This window comes from Leguminivora glycinivorella, chromosome 19, assembly GCF_023078275.1.
Source record: "Leguminivora glycinivorella isolate SPB_JAAS2020 chromosome 19, LegGlyc_1.1, whole genome shotgun sequence".
Taxonomy (NCBI): Eukaryota; Metazoa; Arthropoda; class Insecta; order Lepidoptera; family Tortricidae; genus Leguminivora; species Leguminivora glycinivorella.
In genome coordinates this window covers 6,144,165-6,162,389 of record NC_062989.1, presented here as the reverse complement: position 1 = coordinate 6,162,389, position 18,225 = coordinate 6,144,165, and the positions used below count along the sequence as shown (strand labels likewise).

The 18,225-nt window shown below is 40.8% G+C and overlaps 1 protein-coding gene across 4 annotated transcripts in view; it reads left to right on the top strand.

The window, feature by feature from the left end:
• Positions 1–18,225, top strand: part of LOC125236370 (histone-lysine N-methyltransferase SETD1-like) — a 44,151-nt gene that overhangs the window by 15,101 nt on the left and 10,825 nt on the right. For 2 of the 4 annotated variants that reach the window (XM_048143153.1, XM_048143152.1), the window contains exons 6-18: positions 352–480; positions 1,830–1,923; positions 6,791–6,933; positions 7,669–7,808; positions 9,083–9,232; positions 10,123–10,249; positions 11,396–11,511; positions 13,346–13,549; positions 14,013–14,222; positions 14,751–14,863; positions 15,340–15,472; positions 15,916–16,000; positions 16,458–16,591. In XM_048143153.1, the coding sequence (XP_047999110.1) occupies positions 352–480; positions 1,830–1,923; positions 6,791–6,933; positions 7,669–7,808; positions 9,083–9,232; positions 10,123–10,249; positions 11,396–11,511; positions 13,346–13,549; positions 14,013–14,222; positions 14,751–14,863; positions 15,340–15,472; positions 15,916–16,000; positions 16,458–16,591 (1,778 nt within the window). Of the gene's footprint in view, positions 1–351; positions 481–538; positions 657–1,829; positions 1,924–5,706; positions 5,817–6,790; positions 6,934–7,668; positions 7,809–9,082; positions 9,233–10,122; positions 10,250–11,395; positions 11,512–13,345; positions 13,550–14,012; positions 14,223–14,750; positions 14,864–15,339; positions 15,473–15,915; positions 16,001–16,457; positions 16,592–18,225 lie in introns of those variants that run through there. The other 2 variants (XM_048143155.1, XM_048143154.1) reach the window with 2 other exon arrangements.

Genomic DNA, 18,225 nt, shown 5'->3' with positions numbered 1-18,225 from the left:
TGATTACGGTCCCCCGAGTCACGCTGGTTTTATGCAAAATTATGCTGTTGAAATTATTCAAGCATGCATGTAGTCCGTTTGTAGGTGGCAAATTAAGGAAAGGGCTGTTAACACTAAAAAATGCATGTTTTCATAGTTTAAGTAGCTTAATTTTGCATAAAACCAGCGTGACTCGGGGGACCGTAACCATGGCAATAACAGGCAAGAAAAAGTTGATTCACCCAAATGCGAAAAAATAATTATAGGTATTTAATTTTTACTTCGGACTCGTGTGCCTTGGTAGCTCAGATGGTAAAGTAGAGTATAGTCATAAGGATGGTCAAATTTGTAATATTTTGATTTTATTAACAGACACCGAGACCGCTACTCTCGCAGTACCAGTGAGGCAACTGATAGTTCGTATGCGGCATCGAGTCACGCCGCTACTGACGTCAGCTTCACTCCTGCACCGCAGGCTTACGATCCTTACTACCAGCAAGGGTAAGTATGCAAACGCTTGGATGTCCACAAGGGGTTGACTCAATATAACAAACACTGGGACCGCTACTCTCGCAGTACCAGTGAGGTAACTGATCGTATGCGGCATCGAGTCACGCCGCTACTGACGTCAGCTTCACTCCTGCACCGCAGGCTTACGATCCTTACTACCAGCAAGGGTAAGTATTCAAACGCTTGGATGTATACTGGGGGTTGACTCAATACAACAGACACCGGAATGGATACTCTCGTAGCACGAGCGAGTCCACGGATGGTTCTTATGCGCAGTCTTACGAGTTACGACCCTTACTAAAAGCATAGGCTAGCAAATGATTGGCGCGAGATTATGTGGTTGCGTGGTAGACTACCCGTCCTTATCCTCGTAAGGCCCATCATAGTTAATTTTCCCATTTAGAATTTGAACCTTGTTCTACTATAAGTAAATTCGTGAAAATTTCGTTTGTTTCAAAAAGCAATGTAACAATGGACATTCTACTTTATTTGGTTCATAGAAGATTCAAATTTGATTGCAACAACTATTTATATTGTAATGTACATTGGGCCTTACGAGGTTAAATAAAACGAGGCGAGATCCTGTTGCGGAAATCATGTGCTAGCCCAGCAGTAGAGGTAAGTACACAAACGTTTCGATTAAAACTGATTGCTCAACATACCACCAGAGACCGAGGCCACTCTCGGATCTCAGGGTACAAACGGTCATTTACTTTTCTTGTTAATCCTTATTCAAAAGAAAATGCGAAAACCATGAAATACGTGCCACAATAATAAATATGTGCAGAACTATTTCGAACAGCTGACCGGCCGGCGTGCGGCCAGTGTGGAGCCGGCTATTGAGTAAATGAGTAGCAGTCAGGGTTGCCAACTGTAAAGCAAAACTTCCTCGTACGTATGCAGCTAAAATTCTCGTATTTAGACTTTCAAACCTCGTACATATAAAAAATATTATTATTATGCATCGAAAACGTATTTAAAACAAAATTAAGCATATTATACTATCGGGACCACTCCGTAAAGTACCTAAGAAATGATCGCACCGCACCGCGTCCGTGGATTTTTTTCACGTAAGTGATAGCGATAAAAAAATAACACTTTCTCGCTCTCACTTTCGTGAAAACATTCCAAAGTGCGGTGCGGTGTGGTTGTTGAAGCGATAGCTGCCATAGACAATCATCGCGTAAATGGTGTAAAAAGATGCAAAATGCTAATAATATATATCCAATTGGCCATATTATCAAAATCTCGTACATATTTGTACGAGGTTAATAGTATCCTCGTACCTCGTACGTAAGACCACAAATCTCGCAGTTGTCTGATTTGAGGTGTTGTTTCAGCTACGGGTACGGGTACGGCGCGGGCGCCACGCCCGGCGGCTCGGGCATGTGGTGGGGCGACTGGCGCCACGCGCACGCGCACCAGCACCCACACGTGAGTTACACACACTCAGACAACCTACCTACCAACCTACTAAGGTTGACTGGATGTGATCCCATTGAGGGACATGTTCGCCTATATTGTATGACTGTATGTTATTGACTCTGTGTCTGTGTCTCTTCTGTTTCTCTTATGTACAATAATACATACATAGAAAATTATGGCCCCATTTGTACTATTAATACAAAGATCAAAGCTAACAGTACTACGCACATTTTTTACCTTTTAACCGCCAGAAATTTTTGATCGAGCGTGCTCGTGTCGCCACCGACAGGTATTGTACCACGCAGAGTAAGGTTGGCATAGTTATGGGAGTTATAAATGGGCTGTAAAAACCAAATCAGATCTTTGTCTTATTTATCAGACTATGGCGGAATGAGCTGGATATGTGATGTCTTATATATCAGACTCTGGCGGTTAAAGGGTTAATTAAAATATTTAGTCGTTATAGGCTTCCTAATTTTAACACATTCACTATCAGACACAAAATGGCGCACTACGTCAGAAACCAGTCTAAATTTATAACCGCTCGCTTGTATCTTGTATGAGCAAAGTTTTCTAGTGCCCAATAGGCGGGTTGCGAAAATGTTAACAACTCAAATTTGCATGACAAACCCGACATGTATAAGATTATCGAAATCCGCGGATCTTCCCGTACATTTCGGATCCATTGTGCAAACCCTAATCTCACTGGTCACTGGTTCACCACTAAAATCGATATCTAAATATCCGCTTTGATCTTTGTTAAGGGTACAAAATGTCACTGTTACAGGACTCGCAAGGAAAGGTAAGAACAGTTAGAAAAAAGTATAAGTGATTATTTTGCTGTTCTATTATTTTAAAAATTTAATTTATAAACTAAATGTGAATAATAAATGTGTTTGACACAGGACAGGTATAACTTATCAAATTAAATACTAGTAATCAAACATCATAATATGTTTTCCATCGGCACATTATTTTTTGTATATTATATCATCATCGGTTTGTATCATCAATTTATTCTTACTAATACCTGTGTTTAAAAGATTTTACCCCTTTTACGCCCAATGCGCCCATAGGATATTTTGCAGTGTGTATTTTTAACTAATATTTTTCATTAATCTCATCCTCCATCATTCCATAAAAACTGATATTTCGACATTCATTCATTAAGCATTTGGGAACATTATTAAGCCATACGTTTACAGAAATCTGTGATCAGTCTGGAACTGTCAAAATTATTGTACAAAATATCAGAAAAAAACATTAATCATTATAGGTGGTAACTCTAATGTACGATTTACATTAAACGGCTGAAGTCGAACTCGTGTCTTACTATTGGCGTCTATTATTTTTGAGTTGTATTATAAAGCCCTTATGTATTTCAATGGTATTGTAAATCGTAAGCTCACGTATAAAGCTAGGAACATACTACGCGGACGTCCGTCGTAAATCGACCGCGACCGATCAGTGTGCACGGAACAAAACATCGTCCATGCGCTCAAGGCCACGTCCACGTCCGTCGACCGATAGTTTGCACGGTTAAGTGTATATTCATTGTCCAGATCCCCGTCCGCGGTCGATCGACGACGGACGTCCGCGTAGTATGTTCCTAGCTTAATAGTTTCAAATTCATTATAGACACTAGTAAGACGCGACCTAACTGACCAAACTGTTAATCGGGGTTGTCTACTTATTACTAAGACAAAGCGTTTCGTTATCGTAGCGCAATCGTTTGTCATCTTGACTAAGCAAATAGGCACCCCGGTCGTCAGTTGTCTGGCAGTGAACCGTACATAACTGTGTGTGTGTAAGTTGGAGCGGCGCGGTGCGGGCAGCACGCCGACCGCGGTGGCGGCGGTGGCGGCGGTGGCGGCGGCTGTGACGCCGACGCCGACGCCGACGCCGACACCGACACCGACACCGCAGTGGGCGGCGCCCGCCACGCCGACCGCGCGCGACGAGCCCGCGCCGCAGCCCCCGCCCAAGGTCATTGACCCGCCCCCGGCACCGATCAAACCACAAAAGGCACTGTACACTCATCTTTCCGCAACCGCAACATGCTTGCACTGGACGATATGCTGCCGTCTGCCGTGATTGCTCTAGTGGTCGGTTATGCTAACGCTATATTTTTGCCACCAAAAAAGGACCGAGTATGGTCACAACTTTGAGACCGTTTAAATTTCTATATATGATGAATAGAAGACTTAAAAAAATCATTCTATCTAAAATTGTATCCATCCATCCATTGTCATTTCTTTTACCGTTACGTATGTTTAAAAAGAGCAACATTTTTATAGCTATATAATTTATACATTCAATTATAGACTCAGTAAAGAGAAAAAAGAGTTTTCTTGTCTCATAAAATAAAATTATTAAAGTTCAAAAGATGTACTTACCATCAAAAGTAATCAAAAAAATAAACACGACGTGGCAAGTCATGCGTTAGTATCTTAGTATAGCTGTAGTAAGGTGTTGGATAGAATTTCGCACAAGTTGTAGTGCATAATGTATACTTTCATAGGTTCATGGTTGTACTACTGGGAATTTATATGCACTTGCATCCTTAGATTTATAGCACATTGTAGCTAGTTGGTGTACGAGTAACTATTATGTACTAATTTACAGATAATTACTTGTTTTGTAATAGGATTTATAAGTGACATGTAACAAGGTTCTTACGAAACTGTATGTGTATAGATATGTTTTTAAGGTAAATGGTCTAGTAGAGAAACGGCTTGTCATTTGTCAATTCAGTGAACAAAAATGGTTAGCTTGTTATTTGGCTGGCGCTTACTCGAAACAACCTGAGCCTCCAACACAAGAACATGTCACTTTGCTTGTTCTAGAGCGGAATTACAACAGTTTTGCTGACATCGATGTGCTCACGGAGATCTACATAAATATGTAGGAAGAGTGATGGACTGATGAACAGGACAGCTCAGACAGTTCAGACAGCTGCCTTATGGTCGACCCAAGTAACCATTTTGGATCGACCGTGCCGTTTCTCTCATGGATCATCTAAATATATGTTTTACTCTACGCAACACGCTTTGCATATGTATTTTATGATCATAATGTATGTACAGTCAACCAATTGGAACCCTGGGCCACTCTACAACTATCTCAAAATGAGAAGCAGTAAGAGATTTCTTATAATATGATTTATAACGTCACTATGACATAGTTCTATAGTGGCCTAGGGTTCCAATTGATTGACTGTACATACATGAAATTTTTAGGTAAGTTGTAGTAAAACGTATCCGCATTTCACCGCGTGCACGCATCTCATCGCATGATTTGCATGTCAATCGCATGAAACCACTATAATATACATGTTAAATGAAACAAAGACTCAATCAATACATTTATTTCAGTCTTTGTCAAATTGAAAGGAATCACAATTATCATAAAAATGCTTATTCACAATCAAAATATGTATTTTTGAAACAGAGTAAACTGCACAACAGCACTGTCGACTGTCGACTCATGTTGTAGGGCATATCCTTTTTGGAGTTTCTAGTGTATCTCTTCATGCTAATTGGAGACATGCCAATCTCGAATTTATTTCCTTCCTGCAATGTCCATAAAACGATTCGATTATAACTTTCCGTACCTATTCGTTTTTCGAGTACAGACACACGGATGTAGGATCCTACCCCCTATATCTGATCGGACAATGTGAAATGAAACCCTTTCGCGTTATTTTGATGCTGACTAGGAGCCATTTTAACGTTGGGTTGATTCCAAGTCCCCAACTGTTTAATGTCATAATAAAATCCAAAGTGCGTATAGGAGGCGGAGGCGCCGGCGCCGGAGCCGCGGCCGCCGGCGGAGGCGGGCGCGGAGCCCGAGAAGCCGCCGCCGCCCAAGGACGAGCCCAAGAACGTTGATCTCGATACTAGGTAACCATTGCTTTACTATTAGAAGAGAAGGACTACATACAGAACAGGCACGGATTATGAAGTATTTAACTATTTACGAAAGTGATTATATTTCGTTCGTTTCATTCTTCAGATATAACATTTACCAGGTAGTCCTTTAAACCTACAGGCGACTTATGGTCGCCTGTAGGTTTAAAGGACTACCTGGTAAATGTTATATCTTCGAATGAAACGACTCATATAATAGTGATCGAACTTCGCTTGGGAAGTTCGTTTGATCATCTATTCTGCCGGCCTAGCCGAATGACAATCGCTGACGCCAGACGCCGATCGAAACGCAGTCTGGGTCTGTCGCGGCAATACGGGATGCCATAGAGATAGTCCTGAAACTCGCACTGTGTCCTATAGGCAATCACCACTGGTACGCGCTCTCCTATACCTTAACGCACTCTACGTATCAGTACCGGAATGCGATGTGTTTGCTAGCAGATGGGCGGAATTGTGTGAAGTGTGTATGAGGTTCTGTGAGGCGATGGATAAAAGGAAGTCCGCTGTTGTATATTAAGTTTGTAATGTTTGTATATTGTACATTTTGTACTCAGTTACTATTATATAAGTGTACTATAACTGTATAGTTGTAATGAATTCCACAGTGATTTAGTTTACCTGTTATGCTGTGTAATTTTTGGATTAAAAAAAAAAGTAGTTTGTGCATTTGGCTACGGACCCTGGAGTCACCACACATTTTAGCAGTCGCCATTAAAAAAAGTACTATTATGTTTCGAATGCGGGAAGCGTCACTGACTCCTTAGTAAATAGTTCATAATCTGTTCCTGTTCTCTCAAGTTTTTCTCGTAAGAAGTTTCGCTAAATATTTCGGTTCTCGGTAGCTCTGTTAAGTTTAAGTTTTGTACGAACCTCACCAGATCTGTCTGATTAATCTGTAACTGCCAAAATGAATAACACCCGGTTGTTACTCGTTTTTCTGTGTACAGAATAGCATTGTTGCTGAAAGGCGGTGGCGGCGGCGGGCTGGCCCCTCCGTTTCTGTCGCTCGGCATATCCTCGGAGGAAGAAGACGACCATCTCCCGCCTGTGCCTGACCTCGATGCACCTCAACCGCCATCTGATGACGAAGGTTTGTTTTATGAATGTACAGAATACACTCCGGCTGTATGTAGGTAGCTTGCTCCGCCGTTACTGTCGCTGGGTATATCGTCGGAAGAAAAAGACGACCATCGCACGTCCGTGCCTCACCTCGATGCACTTCAACCGCCATCTGAAGACGAAGGTTTGTTTTATGAATGTACAGAATACACCTCAACCGCCATGTTGGCAGCGGGTTGTCACCATCGTCCTTTACATCTACTGTCCTACTTGGACGCGACGTAAACACCTACTATACGGCTAGGGGGTTAATTCATTTCATTATGTACAGAATACACTCCTGTATGATCGCGACGGGCTACTATGCTCAATAGAAGAAGATGACTACTGCCTCCGCTTACCCATTTGGTACACCTCAACCACCATACAGTTCCATCGATATAAAAAATTAAAATGCGCAACATATTTAGGGTGAATCCACGTAAAAGTAACGCGAGTCACGACTTCATTGAGTGTATATTTGAACTACAGCTGCTAATAAAAATATCTATGCATGTATCGGGAAAGTAACACTTATTTAGAGATAGATTATCATTTGAACTTGCATCGTGAATAAATGGAACATGCCATAAAATCGTGACATCTCACTCTTGCCGCGGATTGACCCTTTAAGGCTCCTTAATCCACATGCAGTTCGTAGGGCCTCACTATCGCTTATAATAATTCTATCTTTCTTTCTTGTTGACCTATAATCTATATTTATCAGGTTCCGGCAGTGAAGACCGAGGGAGCATAGTTTCGTTTAACCAGAACAAGGAGCTCGAACCGGAACCTCTCTCCACGACACCTTCACCTTTCCTGCAAAGGGACTTCTACCTCGAATGCCTCAAGTCTACCATCGAAAAGGTCAGTTAATGATCTTTTAATATCTTGTAATAAGCAACCATCGTTATCGTCTACTTAGTTGATTTTTAGGTGAAAAGTTACTTTCATGACATAATAATTTTAATATGATTCAAATGACAAAATTTTGGGCTTCCATATCACACACTATTTTGAAAGACCTATGGAGTCGGATAAAATCCTATCGCGGGCCGGTTATTTGCCCGCCACTTTACTTAACCAGTTAAAGACATACCAAAGGACAATATTAAAATTAACAGTAATGTGTTTTTCATTACCTAGTAATGTGTTTATTATTTGTGAAATTTTGAATAAGGTCAATACGGGTAGACATAGACATTTTATTAATAATATTATAAATTTTACATGTTCATCAATTATTTAACAACAATTAAATTAAGATTAATACAATTTCAGTGTGTCATAAGCTTGTTATTAGTTAGTTCATAAGTTTAGTTAAGTACTTATATGTTATATGTATTAGTTTAGTAAGTTATTGTGGCAATAAAAAAGATTTGAAGTTTGAAAGTGTGTCTGGCTTTCACATTTTGCCTTTTTAGGGTTCCGTAGTCAACTACATTATAGTTTCGCCATGTCTGTCTGTCCGTCCGTCCGTCCGCGGATAATCTCAGTAACCGTTAGCACTAGAAAGCTGAAATTTGGTACCAATATGTATATCAGTCACGCCAACAAAGTGCAAAAATAAAAAATGGAAAAAAATGGTTTATTAGGGTACCCCCCCTACATGTAAAGTGGGGGCTGATTTGTTTTTTCTTTCCAACCCCAACGTGTGATATATTGTTGGATAGGTATTTAAAAATGAATAAGGGTTTACTAAGATCGCTTTATGATTATGTTTTCGGAAATAATCGCTCCTAAAGGAAAAAAAAGTGTGCCCCCCCCTCTAACTTTTGACATATGTTTAAAAAATATGAAAAAAATCACAAAAGTAGAACTTTATAAAGACTTTCTATCAAAATTGTTTTGAACTTGATAGGTTCAGTAGTTTTTGAGAAAACTACGGAACCCTACACTGAGCGTGGCCCGACACGCTCTTGGCCGGTTTTTACTCATTGTCACAGGTGGGTTTGCGAGTTCATACTTTTGACACTCACGATTAGTGGTAGACGTATTGAACTCTCAATCAAGACTGATCATTGTTTAAACAGGCCAAATGGAAAGGCCAGACACACTTCCCCTACGTCACACTTCGTATTGACCTTACTTAGTGTAGGTACATAAAGAACTAATATTTCTTTCCATTGTCATTATCTTAGAGAGCAAGAGAAGCAGAGCGTAAAAAGTTCCCAGCGATGGACAAGATCGGTTCGGACATCTCATCGTCAGAGGACGAGCTGCTGACTGGCGAGGAGCCGCGGCGCTCGCCCGCCGCGCCGCCGAACCAGGACAACTTGGACGACGACCAGGTAAAACTAGAGATTAGAGATGCAACGAATAGTTGTTTGGTCGGATACCGGATACCGAATATTCGGCCTAACAATCGGCCGAATATTCGGTATCCGGTTGCCGAATATTCAGACAGCAGAATTTTACCTACAATACCTACAATTTAAGCAGGGAGCGGGCGTGTCGTGCAGGTTTTGACTTGTTTCGTAGTGAACTTCACGCGGAGTCCGGTTTTGTTTTAAATGTTTATTTTTTTAATAATTAAGGGCTGTGATTAAGTATTATAACCGTAACTGTTTTGTTTACATTTAATTTGTTTACCCCAAAATCATACCTACTTATAATCACGCCTGTATCCCATAAAGGGGTAGACAGAGCACATGAACTACTAAAATCATTCAATTAAAAATAGCACATCCAGTATCCGGCGGGATAGTACGTCACTATACGGTATCCGGCCGAATATTAAAACAAGGATACCGAATAGTAACCGAATATTCGGTGCATATCTAGGTAAAACCATCTTATGAATGAAGAAAAAAAGCTCTCCTACATCTCTAAAAATCTTTAATGTCATTCAAGGTACCACTAATAGGCCAATATGCACAAGGAAGTCATAAAAGACTCGTAAAGCTAAAGGTTACACTGAACGCTGTCGGCGAGACTAGTTACGATATGTCTCTAACCTTTCAAGCCCCGTCGGCTTCCCATGGAGCTAGCTTAAACATTTAAATGACACCTTAAATAATTTTGGCATAAATTTGACACGAGTCTCGAAAGGTTAAGGACTCTTGATTGTTGCATTAATCGTCTCTTGTAGAGTAACATTTACTACGCCTTTTATTGGGCATACAATCTATGGCACGCACTTATTGCATTTAGCCTACATTGCATCATATTTTTGTTGTAGATGTCGCTGTCATCGCTATCATCGACGGAGGCGAAGATCGAGGAGCAAGTCCCCGCGGAGGCGTACTTCTACCCCGCGGCGCCCGCGCAGCCGCAGTACTACCAGCCGCCCATGTGGCCGCCCACAGGTACACACTGCTAACTAATGATACATCTTATTGTACAGTCACCGGCAATTATTTCTAAAAATTTCTACCCCACACTCCACAGCAGTACTATCAGCCGCCCATGTGGCCTCTCACAAGTACATGCTGCTGACTGATAGTTTACCTTGTTGCAATAATACATGTAAAATCAGTACAAATCAGAAAAATACATACATACATACAATCATGCCTGTATCCCATAAAGGGGTAGGCAGAACACATGAAAGTCATGAAACTACTAAAGCTTCAGTGCCACTCTTGGCAAATAAGGGGTTGAAAGAAAACGAAACTGTGACATTGCAGTCCCTTTCCAGCCTCTCGCCTACGCCACAATTTAACCCCCCATAGTCGCCTTTTACGAACCCACAGAAAAATAAATAAATAAAAATGAAATTTATTTATTTCAAACTAATTATTGCTCATACAGTTTGATTACATGTTTATCAAATGAATATTAAAATGAAAATTATTAATTAAATTAACATTTAAACATAAAAATATATTTTTTTTTAATTAATTAATTAAATTAACATTGGAAATACATGTAAGGATTTCAAAACCCTATACCGATTTTTCGGCCGGCGGGCATGCCGCCACCAAACGGCGGTAGTCGCGTGGAGTACACATTGGAGCCGTCACGCTTTGATTGCCTATGCGCGCGGCATAAACCCGCCGACTGTTCCGCTGATATAGCGTCGATTGCACCAAACTGGAATTCCCATAGACTTCTGTTGCGTGACGTTGATGTGTCTGATCTGATAACGGTGGTTGATGCAACTGGCCCTTAGCACGTATAATAAAGAGTACTATCGTACAGTATGGCCATACACTCCCGCTTCCCGCTGAAAGTGCCGCCCACCTCCTCTCGGTTACCTCACAGTTACCGCCTGTCAAAAACGCAAACAGTCGACCTGTCATATTTACTCATACAAGCATAGTACGCGTTCACTTACACGAGCTTATACTGTGTGCTAGGAACGCGCTTCTTTCATATATTTGATCGCCAGTGTCCGAGGTGTGCCCTTAGTGTGTCGCGTCTTAATGGCTGCAAGCCTAGACCGACAAGGACGACTATCCTCCGCCTTTTTTCGTTGGTAGTTACCCAAAATGGTGTTGTTTTCTTTACAGCTTACCCTCCGCCCGGTTATGCGGGTGACCTGGCGTTGCCGTACGGTGCGCCGTTTGCAGGCCCGCCACTGTTAGCGCAGCCCTACCAGCCCTTTGTAGACCAAGCGCCCGCACAGGTAACCTATAACTCAACTTGTCATCAAATGTTTACTTATAATCTATGCCAAAATTTGCTTTCGCTGAGTCAATTAAGTCAGTACCTATAATTTAAAAATAAAATGTTTTTTGACAATTTTTTATTGCTATACGGCTACTTAAGTTCTGAGCTATGTATTGCATAGTGAACCATTGTGGAAGTAAATGGAAACCGAAATCCGACGTAAAATTTCACAAGTAAGTACTTATTTTACCAAAATGTTCATAAACCTCACTGGCAATAAATTTTCTTCTATTTTGCTTGTAATCTTGGTTAGTTCTTATCATTATATTGGTTTCATTGTCTCAAATTATATCAAAATTCCCACGAATAGGTTTAGAACGATAAATATGACCTTTAAAGAAAAATAATGCTATGTGTGGTTTTACGACTAGGGTGACCAATCTTTTTTCTTGCATGGTATTTACTCTTATTGAATGGAGCTAAATCTATCAACTTGGTACGGTTTCTATGTTCATAGTTCATATCACAGTATAATAATACCAACTTTATATAATTTATGTCTTTACAATTAACATGAATAATATTAAACTTTTCAGTGTTCCAAAAGATGAAGGAAGGAGGCAGCATTGGCTGTTGGCTGTCGATTGTACCGATAAAAGGAAATGTTTCAGAGCGTTCGACAATTTGCAGATTTGCACTTTAAGCCTGAAGATTATGACACAGAAAGAAATTTTAAAAATCAGTCCAGTAACGACGGATATATCGTGGCCTAAACATTAAATTGAGATACATATATACATGCGAAGAGAATTGAAATACGTACGAATTGAGAACCACCTTCCTTGAGATTTGGGGCGGCGCTTAAAAATAAAGATACTGTTTTAAAACGTCCTAGTATTTCATTATTTCCCCATTGACAAATACTTCCCTTATATTTTTGTGGCTATTCCCACTAGTTACCACCAAGTTTTTACCTGTCCTAACTACTGGGATTTCCCCACATTGTTAATTAACAAAACCGGGGGTTGATAGCTACTGGGATTAGTTTTCCCAGTAGTTACTACCAAAATATTATTGTGATGACCAAAACACTAAAATATATATTCCATTGCATGCTTTAATAAACACAGGTGTCAGTTAGTAAAAGACAAATACTTATGTAACTCCGTATAGACAGATAAAGTCTAAGAAAAAACTTACCTCAAAACCATACAGAAAAAGGTACGGTGAGCTAGATGGCGATACACCTTTGGGGTAGGTACGCTCAGATAGATGGCGCTAATATTAATATTTGACATTTTAACACATATCAATATCATATCAAGCTGAGAATATTGTCAAAACGGAGGTTCAAAGGTTTTAAGCCTGTGTCGAGAGATGTAATACGTCAAATTCCGCGGGATATCCCTAATGTATGCTTAATCATGGACACCCTAAAGAAAGAGATGCAAGACCGGCGTGACGTAATTCAAGGTCAAATTTTCTGGCTTCAAAGTAATGTTCGGCGTGCAACATCCATTGTATATAAGATTCTTGTATACGGCGATTGGCAATCTTTATAAATGAGTTTTTAATAAATCAAATGTAGGGGAAAAAACAAATGCGAAGATTACACTAGTAGTTCACCTAATGGAAAGTATGAGGTTGCTAGGCAACCGTCATTGTTGGCATGCGGCGAACAACTCATTGTAATTGCTGATTTAATCTTGTAACACAGAAACACCGTATATGACGGTAAAATTACGCTAGTGTTAGATTACCCTGAAGGAACATATCAAAAATCATAATAGCGTTACGCTTTTGATCTCCTTTACACAATTTATCTAAAATATCGTATCTATACTTTGCAGCAAGAGCTGGACAACCCATACTTCCCCACAATAAACTCCGTGATCGAGCGAGTCACCACAGAACTGAAGGCGATCCTCAAGAAGGACTTCAACAAGAAGATGATCGAGAGCACCGCCTTCAAGAACTTCGAGCAGTGGTGGGACGAGCAGAGCAGGAAGACCAGGCAGGCGCCGAAGAAGGAGGATGCCGCGCAACCGTTACAAGTAAGATGAAGAAATATGAGGCATTACAAGGTTTTAGGGTGATATTTCAATAGCACCAATGAAGAACATCGCTTCGAGTATTAGGGCAATTTTGGTCCCCCCAGTTAGCGTAAGTTGTTAACAAAAATTGACTCGCTGTCAGGTTTGTGACTACAATTAAGAATAAAATTTGTCTAAAAACCAACTTTTTTCATCTTCTAAATGTAGGTTATTGCTTATGTAATGAGCTTTTGTGTTCATTACATAAACTCATTACATAAGCAATAACTTATGTAATGAGTTTATGTAATGAACACAAAAGCAATATTCTTATTTAAATTTCATGCTTAATTGTCACAAAACCGACATCGAGTAAATTTTTGTTAACAACTTTCACTAATTTTGGGTCCCAATTTTTGAAAATGCCCATTTAAGAGTTCTAAGTCTGATATTAAAATCTGACTATTAAATGCCTTATTTTCAGGATATCTCAAACAAGAAGGAAGACACGCTAGACTCAATAAAGTCCTTGATGGAGTCACGTGACATCGCACTGGAACTGGGCGGGTACACGGCGGGCATCGGACTTGGATTACGCGCCGCTATTCCTAAGATGCCGAGCTTTCGGCGGAAAAGAAAGATACCCTCGCCTGTTGTTATGGATGAGGACTCCTCCAAGAGGTTGAGCGACCAGGTGGGTAAAGCACTTAATAAAGCCAAAGAATACCTACTTACAATTAGCTTCCATTGTAGCCAAATTGTCGCTAAAACATGACACACCCGAACTGCTTAAAATTAAAAATTTTATTAAATTATTTTTATTTCGAGTAACAATAACCTAACCACAAAATTAAAATTTTGAAAAGAATCCCGACATAGTGGACCGATTTGTACGAAACATGGCTAAGAACACTCCCGACTAACTCAGTTTTCAAACAAAAAAAACTAAATCTAAATCGGTTCATCCGCTCGGGAGCTACGAAGCCACAGACAGAGAGACACGTCAAACATATAACACCCCATCGTTTTTGCGTCGGGGGTCAAAAATGACATAATAATCAAAAAATCCTCCCCAAAAATCCTTGTCAAATGCTAAGTTGAGCGACTGCTTTCTTTAAAGTAGTTTAAAGAAACAACTCGTCGGCAGTAAGAAAAACCTGCCATATATTTAGATTAACATCTGTTTCCCTGACTTGACTTGTTTTGCTATCATGATGTGCAGGAGGAGATGGTGCAGAACTCGGACGAAGAGAAAGAACTACCTGCAAGTCCAAGAACACGCACGCAAGGGTCGTACCTGTCGCGCAGACGGAGGCAATCTAGCAGTTCTTCCAGGTCAGTGCCACATAAAATATACTTTTCCTACTTTATGAAATCTACTAGTTGTAATCATGTCAGCTAAAAGCAGGGGTATATTTGAAGTTTTGCACATCGTAAGGTTGTATTTTTATAATTCATATTTTTAAACAGAATGTTAGAGCAATAGCCCTATTGTTTTTCCTTTAAAAAAAAAAAGCCTGATTTTCGGTCCACGGACAACGATAGTCGATACGCCGACGGGCTCTTTGGGCGACAATGACAAACAGATCACTCTGCGAAACTACAATCAGCGACTAGTTTTAATCAAAAATCAGCTGAACATTTGTCGGACAATCAATAAGTACCCAAAAGCATGTCATCGCTTTACCTGACAGTTACCGCCAAAAAACACGAACATTCGATTGTTTTTCATAGCTCAATGAAAATATATTTGATCACTCCGAGGTGTGCTTTAACTAGAAAAAACTTTTATCCACTGACGTATTTCGCAGGTCCTCATCATCATCTTCGTCTCGGTCGTCATCATCATCAGCATCGGAGGCAGAGCCGGAGACGAAAGGACCGGCACCGCGCCTTTACTCTGATAGCGATGACGACTCCGATCTCGATGAAGCGGAGGTTAACGTGAGTATTCATCATCCTCCTTGCGTTATCCCGGCATTCATCACGGCTCATTTTAGCCTGGGGTTTGTTTGGATAACTAATCCCAAGATTTGTCGTAGGCACTAATTTTACGAAAGCAAGGCCTTACTAAAAGGTTAGTCCGATTTCCTCACGGTGTTTTCCATTACCGCAAAGGGACTGCCAAATATCAGATGACCAATGACATTTCGCACATAATTTTCGAAAGACTCATTGGTACGAGCCGGGGTTCAAATGCGCGACCTGAGTGAAAGTCGCTCGCTCTTACCGCTAGGTCACCAGCGCTTAAGCAGTTAATCTGAGTATTAGCGAATGGAATATATCCATTATGCAACGGATACATAATGATAAGGGGTGGACATCATTCTTCCGTGTTCAAGTCGAAGTTGCCGCGACTTTATTACAAAATAGTTTCTTTTGTTCAGTTCAAGGTTGTGTCGAACAAGGAGCGGCTACGGAGGGTTTACTCTTCCTCGTCGGACAGCGAGGAAGAGAAGCAGAGGAGACGAGGTAATTTAATCTTCCAAATTACTGTTTATTTTAACCTAATGACTGCTAAGTACGTCAGCGATACAACCCTTTTACTTTTTTTATTGGTAACAGTCTGGAACTTACACAAAACAATTATAAAATTACCGAAATTTTGTCAAAAACCCTATCCAGGCAGGCAAGCATGGTCGCGCGATAAATGATAAAACATCAGGCCGTCCCTATCTAACTCACAAATAGTGCTTGCCTGCCAGCTGAAACAGATGGTAATAAAAAGTAGACATAAGTTCAAAAGAATTACACATTCGAAAGTCCCATTACATTGACTTCAATTTTGTCTGTATGCTGGAACAACATTCCTCCACCGAGTCGTCGCTTAAGAGCCAATGCATTCTAATATTTATAATGTTTATTAAATCTGTCTTTGTAATTACCATAGTTTTGTAGAAATGAATAAAGTTCCTATTTATCTGTGTAGAAAAAACGCCCATACCCGACGTGCAAGCGGACGACGAGCGGCTCGGCTCTCCAATATTATCCCCCGAAGAGGAACCGCGCGACACGCTGCTCGACCGGGTCTACTCCGACTCCGAGGAAGAACGCGAGTACCAGGTACGGACACTAGTGGCTTATACCTACTCTAGTTACCGATGATATACTGTATACACGCCTATACCCGACGTGCAAGCGGACAATGAGCGGCTCGGCTCTCCCATCTTGTCGCCCGAGGAGGAGCGGGTCGACTCCGAGGAAGAACGCGAGTACCAGGTGCTGTCACTACTGACTAACCGACTATACAGGCTGTGTTTTGACAGCGGGTCAGTGAGAGCAGCTACCTGATCCCGTGCTGCTACGGCAAAAAGGTCTTAGGAGACAGAAGTCCTGTCTCCCGATCTCAAATTAATGAAATATGGTGTTTACAGATTTTGGGAAAAACATATGGGGTACGTGAACACTTTCATTTTTATTAAGAGGGGGTAGAGCAGGGAGAATTTTCAGAATCTGTCAAATTACCCCATTACACACACAAACACCCTTCACTCACACTACCTCAATTTACTGTGAAAGGTCAGTGACCCTTAATTTTTTTCAAGAGTGTTATTTTGAGTTTGTAGTCAACTACTGACCTCCTTTGAGAAATTAAAACTGTAAAAAAGGTAGCATACAAGAAGACAGAGAAAAAATACGCGTCATCTAGCTTTCCTTCTCTGTCCATGTCTCATGTGACTTTAATTTACCTAAATATGTAGATAACGTTCCTTACTCATTTGATTGTTTACCTAGGTGTATTTCAAATTACTTTGCACTTCATTTTGCGTTACTTTTCTATACTTAGATTAAAAATCGTCAGCCTGCCTATCCCCGCAAACATTTTTCAAAGACGTGTGTGAAGGCCCCACATGAGGATCGGATCGCAAGAGCCCGTTCAGCGAGATGAGCATGTCGCATAGTGGGGAGTGACGGCGGGCAGCTGTCGCTCGTGGGCCCGACCCGTCCGACATCTGCAGGTACGGTCGTCGGCGTGACTTGTTCGCAGGGACAATGATGCAGTTAAGGGCGTTGTGCAGTTCCGTGCTGTTGATCTTGTTTCGGAGCACCTTGCACGTTGTTATTAACCGCTCATTGCTCCTGCGAACTTCAAGAGAGTTGAACCCTAGGACACCAAGTAAGAACTTTGTCGGATACATGTATGGATTAGTATCCAAATAGCTTTTTGTACAAAGAGCGTAGAAACGCTTTTTGTACCTTCTCTAATATGAGCTTGTACTTGGCCTCGCTCGGGCTTCAGACGCAAGCACTCGACTCCAATTTGCTCCGCACAAGGGACGTGTACAGGAGTTTAATGACACCGGGGTTATGGAAATCTGTTACGTTTCTCATCACAAAACCTAATATTCGGTATGATTCTTTAGCCAGGTTGCTAACGTGATCATGGAAATAAAGCTCTAAACTATGTGTCATTATGGTCAATGTTACCCCATGCAAGTGATCAAAGACACCCCACATAGTAAATTATTAGTAATAAATGCCTAGTTTGACTTTATGATACAACACTCAATACAATGGTATAGCTAAACACATGTCTGGCAAGCTAATATTCACTGTGAACCTTTTACTTTAATACCCACTACGTTAGTTTAGAAGTTATTTAAACATGAAAAATAGCAACAAACTATGCTTATATTTTGACACGTTATCCGCACTGCCCACGACCATACTTACTTGTTCACTGCGTCAAAGCACCA